Source organism: Phaethon aethereus (assembly GCF_964289735.1).
Source record: "Phaethon aethereus genome assembly, chromosome: 16".
In the NCBI taxonomy this organism is placed as follows: domain Eukaryota; kingdom Metazoa; phylum Chordata; class Aves; order Phaethontiformes; family Phaethontidae; genus Phaethon; species Phaethon aethereus.
Window position 1 is genome coordinate 11,021,376 of NC_138592.1, and position 14,062 is coordinate 11,035,437.

A 14,062-nucleotide genomic window follows, 5' to 3' on the forward strand; every position below is an offset into this window, starting at 1 on the left:
TGCTAGGAATTTCTAAGATGCACAGTTAAGAAAAATACTTTCCTTACTCCCCCAAAACGCTTTCAAATGCTGCAACTTTCCAGGGTTAATACTGATCTGAAACAAGGGTCCAAGAATGACAGCAAGAGAAGTGAAACAAGAGGCGTATGTCTAATTTGACAACTAGGACTCATGCCCCACGGCACCTCCTCCTCGGACGGAGAGGGCACAGCGCCCTCCCCATCGTCTTCTGTCTAAGGTCACTGGTTTATCCTCCTCTTCCAGCTCCACAAGAACTGACTGAACATGCATTGCGCTTGAGGTCAGAGTTCCAGCAAACAAAACCTTGACAGCATGTTTAAAAAACAAAAGCAGTTCCCCCTTCCTTACTCACTAAGACCTGTCACAGCAGGGTCCCACTGTGCTCTCCAGGGAAAGCTGTGAGGACTGACGCAGGAGCGGGCCTGTAGTGGGATCTACCATCGAGGAGGTTGGGAAAAGCTTGTACCAGCCGATTGCTAAAGTTGACAAATCCAGTTCTTCCAGGAGGACCCTGGCGACTCCCATGAAGTGCTTGCGCTCCATGCGTCCATAGTTTCCCCAAACTATCACCTTTGGAACAAGAGGGGGGAGCACAGTTAATTCTCCAACTTGCACACTTGCTTGGGAAGCACAAGTCTGATCAATCCTTCTTTCTACTCATCCAACTTCCTGGGGGGCTTTACTGCAGTCCGAGAAGAGCAGAAAGGTTTACACTACCAACAGGCAATGTGAAGCCCTGGCTGATGATTCTACTTTTTTTTTTTTTTTCCAGCAGTTTTACAAATCCTAATGTTATCAGACTTCTTTTTTCCCCCCCATGGAAAAGAGGCAAATGCACATGCGGATGAGACACCACTCTGCTGTTCTACCTGCTGGGCAGGGACAGCGCATGCACCAAGTATTCCCAGAGCTGCAGCTCCAACATCTGCACACAAAACCTGGCCCTAGCACAGTAAAGGGCCTTGGACACAACAAAAAGCAGCCTGTGGAAAAAGGTCAGGAAAGGCTCCTGATCTGGAAAAACACACCACCAAAAAAAAGGTGGGCAATAGCTTGGGTCAAGAGTCAACAGTTTGAGAAAAAGAGCATGTCTTAACTTTTGCACTTGGTGCTGGTGGGAGATGGGCAGATGGTGATGAGGCATGGCTACTCACCTGGAGAAAGGGCAGGAGCCGAGCGCTGGCAGCGGGACTGGTGATGTAAGGGGCACACATGGAGTAGCATGCAGGGGAAGGAGAACAGGCTGCCAAGAAAGGCTTGAAGATGCAGAGGAAGGTCTAATGAAAGAGCTGGCAGACAAACAGGGAAAGCTGAATCACACTTACGACACAATGGAGACCAGAGGGTGGAACAACAGATGTAGCGAGGGTCATGGGCTTAGGCATGCTGGAGGTCTGCACATGACCAAGTGGTCCTATGTGGCTCAAGACAAAGGTGACGACTGACTCCAGAGCGAGTCCACGTTCGGAAGAGGAGAGGATGAGTAGGATGGTTTATGACAGTGACAAGTGATCTCTGGCTAATCCTGACAGCTTCTTTCCCTAGGCTCCGAATAACCAGAACATTACAATTTTCTGTAAAATGAGGTAGCAGAGATAATGAACATCAATTAAAAGACAAAAATTAACACTCTAGGTCAGCATGAGATAGAGCAAGCCACTGCAGAAAGTTGGTTTGGTGGCACGGCCACAGGCAGAGAGCTAAGCTCCTCATTTTATTCTCTTGGAATAAATGCATTTCCTGGCAGTAAGGCAGCAGACAAGGAAACTCACGCAAGGCAAGAGCAGACCAAGCCAGGTCCCACCCCATTTGAGTCAAAAACGTGCAGTCTTATTGCAACATGGGAAAATGCTTCTAACCAAAGTAAATGAGGAAGAGTTCACTAATGAGAAGGATCCAACAGGTTAGCTGGCAATTCAAATGCCAGTGGAGGTAAGCAATAGAAACACACAGATTAATTACATCAGTATTACCAGTGGACTTTATCCAGGCTTTATTGGATGGAAATGATTTATGTACGAATTAACAATGCAAATCACTCTTTACTCTGGTAAACATAGGTGCAGAACTGAAAATGTAAGTACAGCAGAAAACATATGGCAGTAAAAGAAAAGAGGTAGAAAAAGGTAGAATATGTGATGGGGTGATGGCCAAAGCAGAATGCTCTGAATACGTATAAACACAGAAGATAACCTATAATGCAAAATTGCTTAATATCTATAGGTACTACCGATCTCCTAACTGGGCGGGAAGAAAAAAATTCAAAAAATAAAAATAAACCTTTTCCTGGTAGGCATTCATATTACCTGGCAAGGTGTCAAATAATAATCAGTTTGAGTATTAAAAAAAAAAAAAAAAAGATTTTCCCTTCCATTGTTACATTCAGATCAAGTGCATTTGGTCCAACAAAAACATTGGCTTTTTCTCATCTACGTTAATTATTCAGATCCCTTGCCAGACTTAGTATCTTCCAGGAGAGGTAGAAGAGAGAGATAGGCAGACCTGAGACTTGTTCATCTTACCTGTAATACTTTGCCCTGGGGGCTCTCAGCAAACAGTAACACCTGATTGTACAAAGGGTCTAATGATTTGCGGGCCACTTTTGTCTTCTTTTTCGCAATGCACACGCCATTCTCTAGCAGGTAAGCTTTGATGTAAGCAGCTGGAAAAAATAAATATGGTCAAATATGAAAAAATCTTCATGCTGACTTTAGAAAAGAGAGAATGTTGTGTCTCAGGTGTTTCTAAAGAAGGCATTTAGAGCAGTGAAAAGATTTGCTTAACCAGCCATATTTTCAATACCGCATAGAGACTGCTTATTCCTGCAGAAGCCAAGCAGAATTAAAATGCTTCCTATTCACAAGCATTGCAGGAGGCTGGGGCTCAATGAATTACTTTAGGAGGTCAAAGCATACTACCTGGCAGTGTTTTGGAGCCGGGTTTTGGTGTCAGTCCTCGAGCCTGAATGATATCCACTTCTAGCTGCCCATTTCGCTCTTGCAAGCCAATTTCCACATCCCCTAAACCAAAATGTCAGAATAGACAGAAGACTTTCAAAACAACACATCTGTGGGCTACTAAAATGTTAAAAAAACCTAATCTTCATGTCACACCTGCTACAAGCTGTAACAAACCGTAGGCCCTGAGTGCCTGGTCTCCCCGGCGTTACTCTGGAGCATCTCTGCAGTGATTCAAGCCCACATTTTCAAAAGCAATCTCTAATGTCAGCCCTCTAACATGGCTTTGGTGATTCAGTCTCACACTCTTCAGTGGCAGCTAGCCTCTCACTTCCCCCAAACTGAAGCACCTAGAATTAATTGCAGGCTGCTTTGGAAAAGGCAATTACGGCGAACCGTAAGAAAATCTTTACAGAGCCCGGTGGGCCTTACAGAGCAAGAAAACATAAAGATACACAGGATGCATTTTCAGGATTTTGGTTGTGTTTTACTTAGTTTGTGCCTTTCAGATATGACGGAGGAAAGCATAAAGCTGGTGTTCTCCCACTAATGCCGCATTGGCAGCAATCAGCAAAACCTTTCAGCCAAGCTTACTTGATTTAAGAGAGAAACGGAGCGGGGGAGTGGTAGATCAGCAGATGCTGGACACATTATTAGGTGGCTTGAAGGAGCGGTCTGTTCAAGATTAAATTAAAGCCATCTAACATCTTTGTGTTCCTTACCCATCGAGGTGGTGGCCAAGGTCTGACGCCCAACAAACTGTGCAGGGCCCATGCTCCCCAGGAAGTCACTAAACTGCCCAGCAGATGCCAGATGGACTCCACTGAAATTCAAGCTGCAAAAGAAATTGATTTTGGCAAGTAGTTAATTTGCATTTTAAAGCAACCCAGTAACTAAAGAACCAGATTGAATATATCTTTGGAATTAATGACATCCGCAGAAGCCTTTTTCCCTTGTAAAACTCGCTGATTTCCAGGCAGTTCAGTTACATGGAATCCATTCAAAATCCCTCTCCTCATACAAAAAACAACCACCCAACCTGTAATGGTTGCAATCACCAGTTGGTTAATTCCTGTTTATCTGTAACTAATTGTCTGCAAGGGAAAATCTCTGCCATTTCAGGTCATATGCAGCCTGTCAATTCTTCTAGGCAGCATTAGAATCGAAGCAGCTTCCTGGCATATCTTACAGGATGTCTCATTAGCTGTCCCTTCCCAGTCCTCATTTCTGTGGAGGAAATAATGCGTCTAAGAGTAGCAGTTAAAAGTGAGATGAGGGGTGCTGGCATCAATCCCCTTGGGAATCAATTCCCTATTTCTCACACTTGCACAGAGCAATGGATCTCCTTCTTGACCAGAGGACCCCATTTCCTACTGCTCCATACCAGAAGCACCCATCACATCCACTGTGTGGTTTCATACCTGCTTCCATGACCGGACCTGAAGCAATCACAAAGAGGAACTGAACACTGGTGCAAGCCTAAAGGGACAACACCCTCAAACACCAGCAATGCCTCTGCTGCAGTCACTGCAGCAAAAAAAAAAAAAAATGCTGTCAGGGGGACAAAGCCCCCAAATCTAGTCACCAGGCACCTGATGCTGCTCTACAGCATGGCTACAGGGGCTGGTCGCTGCACTGGACACGGGTGAAGCAAGGCAAAAGGGTCACTGATGTACCACAGTGTGGTACACTGATACAAATCAAGGTTTACCCAGTTGTACCCTGATTTAGGCAACTGTACCACAGGTTGTGAGAAAACTTGCTGCCCCACTTGCTGCAAATGGTTAAGGAGGAGGCTTGAGGCTACCATCTGACACCAAATCCTGTCCTACAGGCACATGCCAACCCGAAACATAGCTGCCGAGACACACATCAGGAGCTTTGTGCCAGGGTACCCACGCTGCTGCACTGGGTTTTGCACTTTGCCTGCGGGGAAGCTGCTGCATGCCAAAGTCAGGCACAATTACGAACCTGCGCTTCTGTAAATGTCCTTGGCGGGGGACAACTACCCACATCATGACTCAGCTCCCTGCTGCCCCAAATTCACTTCTTAGAAAGGATGCCGTGAGGAGGCTGCATGTTGGGTACAAGTGAAGCCAGAGAGGAACCCTGCTTGTGGGGCAGGCTGAGGACCACAGGCTCTCATGCAGCCCGATTCAGCCACAAAGATTCATTCATTCCCCCCTGCAAGACAGTTACATCTAAAAGACATCAAAAAAAAAAGAAAAAAAATTAAGCCCTCTTCAGCCAGAAGAGTGATAATTTCAGTTTGGGGTTTTTTATTTGCCGACCTGGTCTCAGCCCCACAGGAATATTTATTTATTCATCTGAGGAAGCCAGCACACACACCTCAGCATCTCACCACACATGGGACTGAAGAGGACATGTCACTAGCACGTGTCCTCATGACAGGTTCACAGGGTGGCTCAGCTCACTGTGACGGGGGCACCGAATTAAGTGGCCAGACTTTCCCACAGAGCACTGCACTTCCCCTCGGCGCTGACCCAGCTCTTTGACAAACCCGGTTATCGCTGCTACACAGGGAGATGCTGAGCCTTTGGCATGGAAAAACCTGCCCTTGAGCTCTTTGCAAATGTCGCCTTTGTGCAAAGGGACAAGGGAGGAGGGTGTCTTGGCATCCTGGAAGACAGGCTTGGGAGTGGCTCTGCACCAGGTAGATTTTCCCTGGTTCGGTGTTTTTTCACCCTGCATCCACTGTTTTTGCACAAACACTCCAGGTGATATATTTCGAGATACAACAGAAACAGCAGGATTTATAATTGGCATTAATCGCAAGGAAGGCTTAAATCTTTTCTCGATTTCAGTGTCACCGACTCCTCAGATACACAAGGAACATCCCCAGTGCCACCGTCCATCCCGGGGCCACACTCCCCTCCCTGTGGGTACGTGGCTCCTGCCCCAGCACCCAGCTGGCATCCACCACTCCCCCCCGCCCCGGTGGGGCAGACCTCTCCAGGAGCAGCATCCTGAGCACAGGACCAGGGCAGAGATGCTGGATGTGTAGCGAGGCTGCTGAGGACAGACGGTGCACAGAGAGAGACATCCCCAGGGCTGGTAAATCTGCAGGGACAGGGATATGTGATGGGGCAAGCAGGGGAAGGGTGAGCCCGCAGCCAGATGGGCTTTATCAAGGTCATGATTTGCCCATACAAGGAGGGAAGAAGTACACACAAGGGCCAGCAAGACGACTCAACCCTGCCGGCTCAGGCATTTTGAGCTGCCCTCAGAAAGTCAAAAAAGGATGAAAACTAGTGCTTAGAGAACGCAAAATAGTTCAAGAAAAAAGGAGACCTGACAGAGAAAGACATAAGGTTCAGCAGAAGATGAATGGACCATCAGCCAGAAGGTAAATGTTTTCTTTATTCTCTTCCACTCATGGAAGATAAATGGGGTGAGATCAGGTCCCACTCCTACCCCAGGGAGTATGTGACCTGAACGAGCGTGTAAATAAAAAGCTGGCAAGATAACTCACAGCCGTTCAGGGAAATGTTCACCGCTATGCTCAAAACAGACGCTTGGGCTCATTAACAAGATGCCTGGGACCGGAATAGCAGAGGGGAAACCCAGGACTGAGCAAAGCCTAGGTCTACAAGAGCCTGCCGCACACTCAGAACCGCGTCTCGGAGCGATTCCCCTCTGGGGTGAAGTCCAGCCGTGTTACTGCAGCGGGGACACAGAGCGGGGAGAAGACCACCCACAGAAATTCCACCTGCTGCAGGACAGCAAAGAAGAGAGACTCTTCTGAATTATTTTGAACATTCAGGGGCCAGAAAACCTGCCACAGGAAACCATTTCCCCTCACCTGCTGAGGAGAGAATTACAGCAAAGGCTGATGCCAAGTATTTGTCTGCGCTTAGTAAGTGCGTGGAGAGAAATGACCCGTGCTCACCCCTCCTTTGGGCAACACTGCTAGCAAAGGCTCTGCCCAGCAGCTGGGGCAGCTCAGGAGAAAATAAAACCACCTGGTAATGGAGCAGCTGATGCTGCAGCCAACATCAATGATATGGAGCAAAATAGCAGGAGAGCATGAAGGACAGCGTTAAAAAGCACAAGAATGAGAGCTGTTGGGCTAGAGGTGAACCAACGGCAACTGGAAGTGTTTACAGCAAAGTAAAGCTGTTATCTCCACACAGATTCAGGAGGGCTCGGGATGACCTCGAAACGATGAACGCTCCTCCGTGCAAATTACAGCAAGGGGGCTGGACGTCGCTGCGGGCTGTGCCGCAAGCACGGACCCTCGCTAGGAGAGCAGTGGAGCTGCTGCTCGAATGAAGCTGCTGCTTTTGTAGCACCAAGGCTGATCTTGAGAGGAATGGCAAAAGCCCACTTAAACACACAGGCCAAGGTCAAGACTCTGGCAGTTTGGATAACAGCCTCAGTTATGAAATAGCCTCTATATGAATAGAGGATATGAATGGATAACAGCCCCTACATGAAACTCAGTATTAGGTTAGACAGTTAATGTTCCCCATTGTTGTTATATTTGACTGGGAAGAGAAGATACAAGGAATTAATTCTTTAACAGATTATGCCATTAGCTGGTGGGACTGGCTGCTATGTTGGCACAGAGGCTGACCTTTTGTAGTGCTGCTTTATTAGACATTAGAAGCAGTGGCTCTAAATCAGGCTCCTTGGCTTTGACCGATTCCTGGACATATATTTGGGTATTGCCAATAACCCTGGAATGGAAACAATTTCTGTCTGGAAAAATGATAAGCTACCTCCAAGAAAGCCATTGCTTCTCCCTTGAGAGGAGAGAGAAGGAGAAAATAAAACAGTAGAAATTTAGTGTGAAATGTGAATTAAAATCAGCAGGAACCATTTAGCCACATCGACTAAATTTAGGATGCTCCAATCCAGCGTGGTGAGCTCTGTCTGTCAAGTGCTCAGAGAGAAGCTGGGATGCTGAGATAAGGGGGCCACGTACGGTGTGATTCTGAGACCGATGGGACAGACCTTCCCCATTCATTCACTTGCTTTTCCTACAGCTGAAGCAGGGAGGAAAAGAGCTCCAGGGACCACCGTGATCTCTTTCAGCTCTTTAAACACAGCCCTGGTGCTCCCAAGAGCCCTCCCCTGCCACTGCCACAAGCTGCACGCTCAGCAGACTTTTCCTGCCTGACCTCTGAAGAAACCAAGCCGTTTCTCACCTACCCTTGATTCAGCAACCAGCTCTCCAGCTGAACCACCACAGGCTGGGTGTGCTGGCAAGGAGACATGCTCCCGAAGGGATCCGCCGCAGGTGTCAGTGGTGGCTCCACCGTGGGTGACAGCCAGCAAATGGGTTTCCCGCACACAGGAGCGACCCTGGAAAGCCCTTCCTCTCCCATCACCAAACATGCCTCTCCCTTAGGGGGAGAAATTGCTACAACCTGGTTATCACAATACAAGATGTCTTTTTTTTTATTCCAATTTGAAAAAAAGTGCTAAAAATAGCTGGAGGAACAAAGTGGGAGCATTTTGCAGCTGACTTGCAAATAGCAACTGTCATAACAAGAAGTGCCCTGGGGACCAGGGCTGCGGCAGGACCATCTCGTGACAGCCGCACGCAGAGAAGATTAACAGGTGACACTTGTCAAGCCTTCTGTCTAAAGGGCACAAATCCTCCACTGAGCAAGGGCAGCACAGCCTTTTGCACAGGAAAGAGAAATTAATTCTCTCTTCTCCGGCCTTCTGCTTTCATGAATCACGATTCATGAGCTCTGCTTTGTCACAGCTGAATAAGAATGATTTTAATGAAGTTAAAGATTATAGGTTTTGCTGTGGAATTGGTTTTAAGTTGAACCTTATTGACCTGAAGGCAGAGAGAGAGTACAGGGAGGTCAGTGACACCTCTAGAGTGTCAAGGACAAATGAAGGACATTTTGCTGGAGGACCTGCAGAACATGTCCCTTGGCTGCAGGTTTGGAAGCAGAGCAGGGGCAGCAGCAGGACAACACTCTGGAGGCTACTGATCCCAGGGTCTCTGAGCCCACCAACACAAAGTAGCATCAGCAGAAACCTGCACAAAGATTCCTTTCGTTTGCACAGGTACCAGCTCCACCCCAAGGATCAGCACACGCTGCAAAACCCGTTTCAGAATCGCGGATAAACCAGCCATTTCTAAGACCAAGCTGCCCCTGGCACACCAGCCAGCGAGCTCCAATGCCTCCACGCCACGCTGAAGGCATGGCAGCATGGACACACCTTGGGACAGGAGGGGACAACTACTCTTGTTGCAGTCGTTTGGACACCCGCGAGAGGGAGACAAGCCCACGCAGACACGGGCCTGCGAGGCTACCGCTGGCAGGCAGAGCCCCGAGCCCAGCCCGGCAGCTGCAGGCAGCTGCAGGCACTGCCCGTATGCAATCCCCACGCAGAACGTGTACCCGATTACCATTCCCAACTTCAGGAAAAAGGTGACTGTATCAACAACTTATTTCTGTTGTGACACGTAGTAAAACTGCTCACACAATCTTAGAAACCGTGTGCTCAAATTGGGGCTGAGATTGCCTCGATGTTCTTCTTCTTAAACACAACATTCATAATCCTGATTATTTAGGAAATCTGTGCCGCACTCTCTGAAGACTGTGCTGCATCGCACACTGTAGGTCAGGGCATATGAAATCTGTCCTCTGTAGTGTAATTTAGGAGTGGCTCAAAGGCTCTTTGCCAGCTGCTTGCTTCTCTGCTCTTTCAAGGTAGCAGCATTTCCTGACCTACCCTTTGCAAAGATCTGTGCCCTTCCTCTCCACGTGCAAAGCGTCGAGCAGTTTGTTCCTTCACAGCAAGGTCACTTTTCTTCAGACATATTCGAAAGGAGAACTAGCTTTTCAAAGCTTGCTTGTAAACTGATCAGGATCTGAATGCCTCGGTGAACGATGCTGATTTTAATGTAAAATGGTATAAAGAAAACTCAGAGTACCCGTGCTGATCCCTCTCATACCGCATACGTGGCTCTGCTCAGCCTCTTCCACACCCCTGCCCGTCATTCGCTGCACATTAGCATGTGGAGCATGTAACAGCACAGACACATTTAGGGAAAATGTATCATTAATTTCTTTTCCTGTCCATGCGGAGTTTGTCTGACCTCTTTTCTAAATCTATTTTTAAACTGCTTCTGGGACTCTGTATGCCAGGTATACTATTATGCTGCTGCAAGCACCTGCAGAATCAGCTTGTCAAAACCTTGCAAAACTCACAGGAAATATAGCAAGAAGGTATCTCCACAGGTCACCCAGTCCACACCCAGGTCCCAAGGCCAGAGCAGCCTTATTTACATCATTCATGACAGCTGCTCACCTAACCCATTCTTAAACTCCCTCCCTAGAGAATTTATTCCTGTGCTTTGCTTTACTTTTTCCTTCCAAATCTTTTCCCAGTCCTTCCTCTTTGCACATCAGCCCTCAACACCACTCGTGAGTTATCCGTTCGAAACACAGACCAGCAGATCTCCTTTCTTTTGCCTTCAATACAGTACTTTTTAATTCCAACTTAAAAGACTTTGGGACTGGTCTCAATTGTATCGACTTGTAATGGCCACACACTGGCTGCTACATTGGTGCAGAAGAGATGCACAGCACGGTGTTCATTCACAGGCTGGGTGTAACACCCTTTTGTTGAGGAGCTCTGTCAAGAAGAGGGGTATTCTGAGAAGACTCTGTGTGTCCCTCACCTCGGGCCAAACCCCCATTACTGCCTCTCTATTACACTTGCACATCTTGACTTTTGCAGAGCTGCACTGCCCCACTGCTGTGGGTTCAGCCAGGTGGGGCAGTGGTAAATCCAGACAGCTTCACCGCAGGGAACAGCTATTTTCAGAAGATAACATTTTGTCTTGTGCTTTTCATGGATTTATTCACACTATCCACACAACCGCCTATTTGCCATCAACTGAAGCCTTTAGAAGCGATGCACTCTTAAAGACGTGCTCCACTCTGTCTAGTATGTACATCGGATGTGTTTGGACCCCACGTTCTGAAATTATTGTTCTGTTCTCATAAATATTTTGTCTTCACACAAAGTTGCAATTAATAAGCAAGTTGCCTAAACACAGCCATGCAACCTAATGGTTTGACCTGCACAGCTGAACTAACAAATTTGCTATACATCTAATGCATAGCTAAGTTCTCCAGCTCTGTTTTTAAAACCAGGGACAGCAACACATCCTTCCTTCATCCAGGAGAAAGGCGGGGGGGGAATCTTCTCTGAGACTGGTAACATATTTGACAGTTATTTTATCTGAGCATTAAAAAAACCCCATCAGAACTCCGATTTCAGGGAGCAGAAATGCACTGTGTAACAAATCACACTCATCCATATTGCATGTTAAGGTCTTTCAAATCACATCTTACATGCAGAAGCCAAGTAGATGTCTATCAGCTAAGGAGGAAGGCAGAACTGGTTAATTTAACATCCACTGCCCCTATCTTTAAAATATTTATGGTGCACATGAGGAATTATTAATTCAATACACATCTGATTGGGATTGGGGACACAGTCCCTGTGAAAGTCGTTAATGAATGCTGCAGGAGCCTTCACCTTGGCTGGAAAGGTTTTCTATGAGCATCTATCCCTGCAGGACCCAAACCCAACCTGACCAGCCCTCTGCCCAGCAATATTATCCCCATCTCTGCCTCTCGACAAGCTCCGCTTCTTTCCTGGCCGCTCCGCTTTCTGTAACATTTTTATCGCTGTGACGTGCTGCCGTATGTGCTGTAACACACTGTACTCCGCTCGTGTATCTGACTCCTTCTGCTGTATGAATTCTGCCACCTAAATGGAGCTATAAAAACTATGCAGTGAATTATGTACAAAGACCTCCCCCATTCCCTTCCCCACCTTACCAGGCTAGCTCCATTTTTAGCAATCACAAGTCATCTCAGATGCACTGAGTAAAAGATAGCTAGCTGCCTTCAGAGAGCAATTTTGCCTGTTCCCAGGAGGTTGCTGAACAGGGGGGATTCACTGTATTTGCTGCTGTAACTACAGCTCTCAAGGTCACATCCTCTCTGAGCTGCACTGGTCAAGCTTAACAGTGCAAAAGGCTGTACTGTTGCTGAACAGGCTGACTAATTTCTTTATGTATTACAGAAACAACTTCCATGCCTTTCCTGGTTTCTATCTCGAAAGGCCTAATTTCTTACAGCCTGAACTGTATTAACATACTGCATTACATTTTTCAAAAGGACTTGGATAAAGGGAGAGCCCTAAAGATAATTTGCTATAAAGGAGTCTAGAAGTCCCCCAGCTTTAGATACCAAAAGAGAGACATTCAGTGAATAGCTATAATATGATTCTCCTCAATAGTGCATGTAGGAATCAAGTCTTTTGGTAATTCTCAAATGACAATGGATAATTTTTGTTGAAGGAAAGTGAATTTTCATGTGCCCATATGGTCACAAACCCGCCCAGTATTTTCTTCAGTTTCTTTTTAGTTACTGCTCCATACCAGAGAAGGGCAGGTAGCTCTCCTAGCCTAAGCCCCAGCACTGGTTCACATCAGCCCTGTACGCACAGATGGGAGAACGGGTACAAGCCATAGCTTGCAGAAACAGCATGAGACTGAACAAAGCCACGAGGCACGAGATGCCCATGCCGGTGGCACGCATGCCAGGCTGCATTCTGCCTCCATCCCTCGTCACAACGGTGGCTTCAGGCAGAACTAAGGCTGGTGCTGCCCTCACGATGGGAAAAGAGAGATGATGTGTCTAACAAGAAGATGCTTCCTTGCTGGACCAGCAGACTCATCTCAGATAATGCAAGAACAATCCTCTAAGTCTTTGCTAGTCATCACCCACTGTGCTTTTCTAAGGTAAAAATCACCTTAGCTCTCCCTAACTTAATAATCTCAGCAGTAGTCAGCAAGAACAAAAAAGCCAACGAGTACCACTTATTAGGACTATGGCAGCTAGCAGTCTTTTGTTCCAGGTCCATTTTTGTCTTCCTGTGCCATTTTCAGAAAGAAAAGTGGTTGGCAGGAATAAGTTACATCTAAGTCCAGAATCTATTGCTTTCTGAATGTTGTACATGGTGTTGTGCAGCTGTGGCAAAACCCAGCCAAAACAAGATGTAGGTTGCGCAAGAGCCAGGATGGAGCTAGAGATCTCTGCTGAATCTCAGAGGTTTGTTTGCGAGTTATTCCTATATTCGGAATTTTATCCTTGCAGTAATCTTGGTGTCCTGAGACTACCCGGTAGGCACTTGCTGCAGTGGGTAACTGGCCTCTGATGCAGATTTTTAAGTACATACATAGAAGAAAATACCCACTGCTGTGGAGTTTTGTAACCCGTACTAAGATTAGTCTGGATGAATTATGAATGGAAACATCTGTGTGTGTGAAAGCACAACCAACCTGTCAGCAGCGGACCTGTCCTCTGACAACAGGAGGAGGACAAGAAAGTTAAAGAGCACATCACTTCCATAGCCTCTCTGAAAGCAGACTACAGCCATAAAGATTCCCCAAACAAGGAAGCAAAAAAGTAGCAGCACTGCTTAAGATCTATGGAAGCTGAAAAAAGCAAGACCCTGAGGTTAAAGATCACGCCATAATAACAGGCAAGTCCTAGAAAGTGTAAAAAAAAAGTCCAAGAGCCAGTCTGGTGTGAAGAACAACTCCGAAGACATAGTGAAGGCTTGACAGATTGTGTCCCTGCTCCTCCCTGCAGCACACAACCAAGCCTGGCTACAGCACCTGGATGCACAAGGCTTGACGCCGGCACGGGGCGGTGAGAGCGCAAGTGAAACCTAGAAGCGTGAATGACTGAAAACAGTTTTGTTTGGAATAAATATCACCATTCCCTTCTATAAGGTCTCACACTGAGTTTTATTATATTAATTTCCCACACTGGTGCACAACCACCGTGCAATATAAAAGCTGGCTAATATAGCCAGGGGACTTTTTGTATGGCAAAAAAATTAAAAGGAGCAACGTGTCGAGATTGTCAGCACTTACTGGCATGTGCACAAGCTTAAATTCCAAGAGACACATCTTTTAGACCAGCTAATCTTCAGTCTATTTCACCTTCAGGTAAAACCCTAGAGCAATTTTTTCTTGAAGGAGGGCCTAGCATATCTGAGAAGTA

General features: G+C 46.8%; 1 protein-coding gene across 1 annotated transcript in view; it reads right to left on the minus strand.

Annotated features, from left to right (window-relative positions):
* Positions 1–372: 372 nt before the first annotated feature.
* Positions 373–14,062, minus strand: part of RIMS4 (regulating synaptic membrane exocytosis 4) — a gene marked incomplete at its 3' end in the record, with an annotated part of 49,740 nt that continues 36,050 nt past the window's right edge. Inside the window, exons 3-6 of the mRNA XM_082007091.1 lie at positions 3,701–3,813; positions 2,940–3,041; positions 2,544–2,683; positions 373–591 (exon numbers count right to left, since the gene is read on the minus strand). Of these exons, the coding sequence (XP_081863217.1) occupies positions 373–591; positions 2,544–2,683; positions 2,940–3,041; positions 3,701–3,813 (574 nt within the window). The remainder of the gene's footprint in view (positions 592–2,543; positions 2,684–2,939; positions 3,042–3,700; positions 3,814–14,062) is intronic.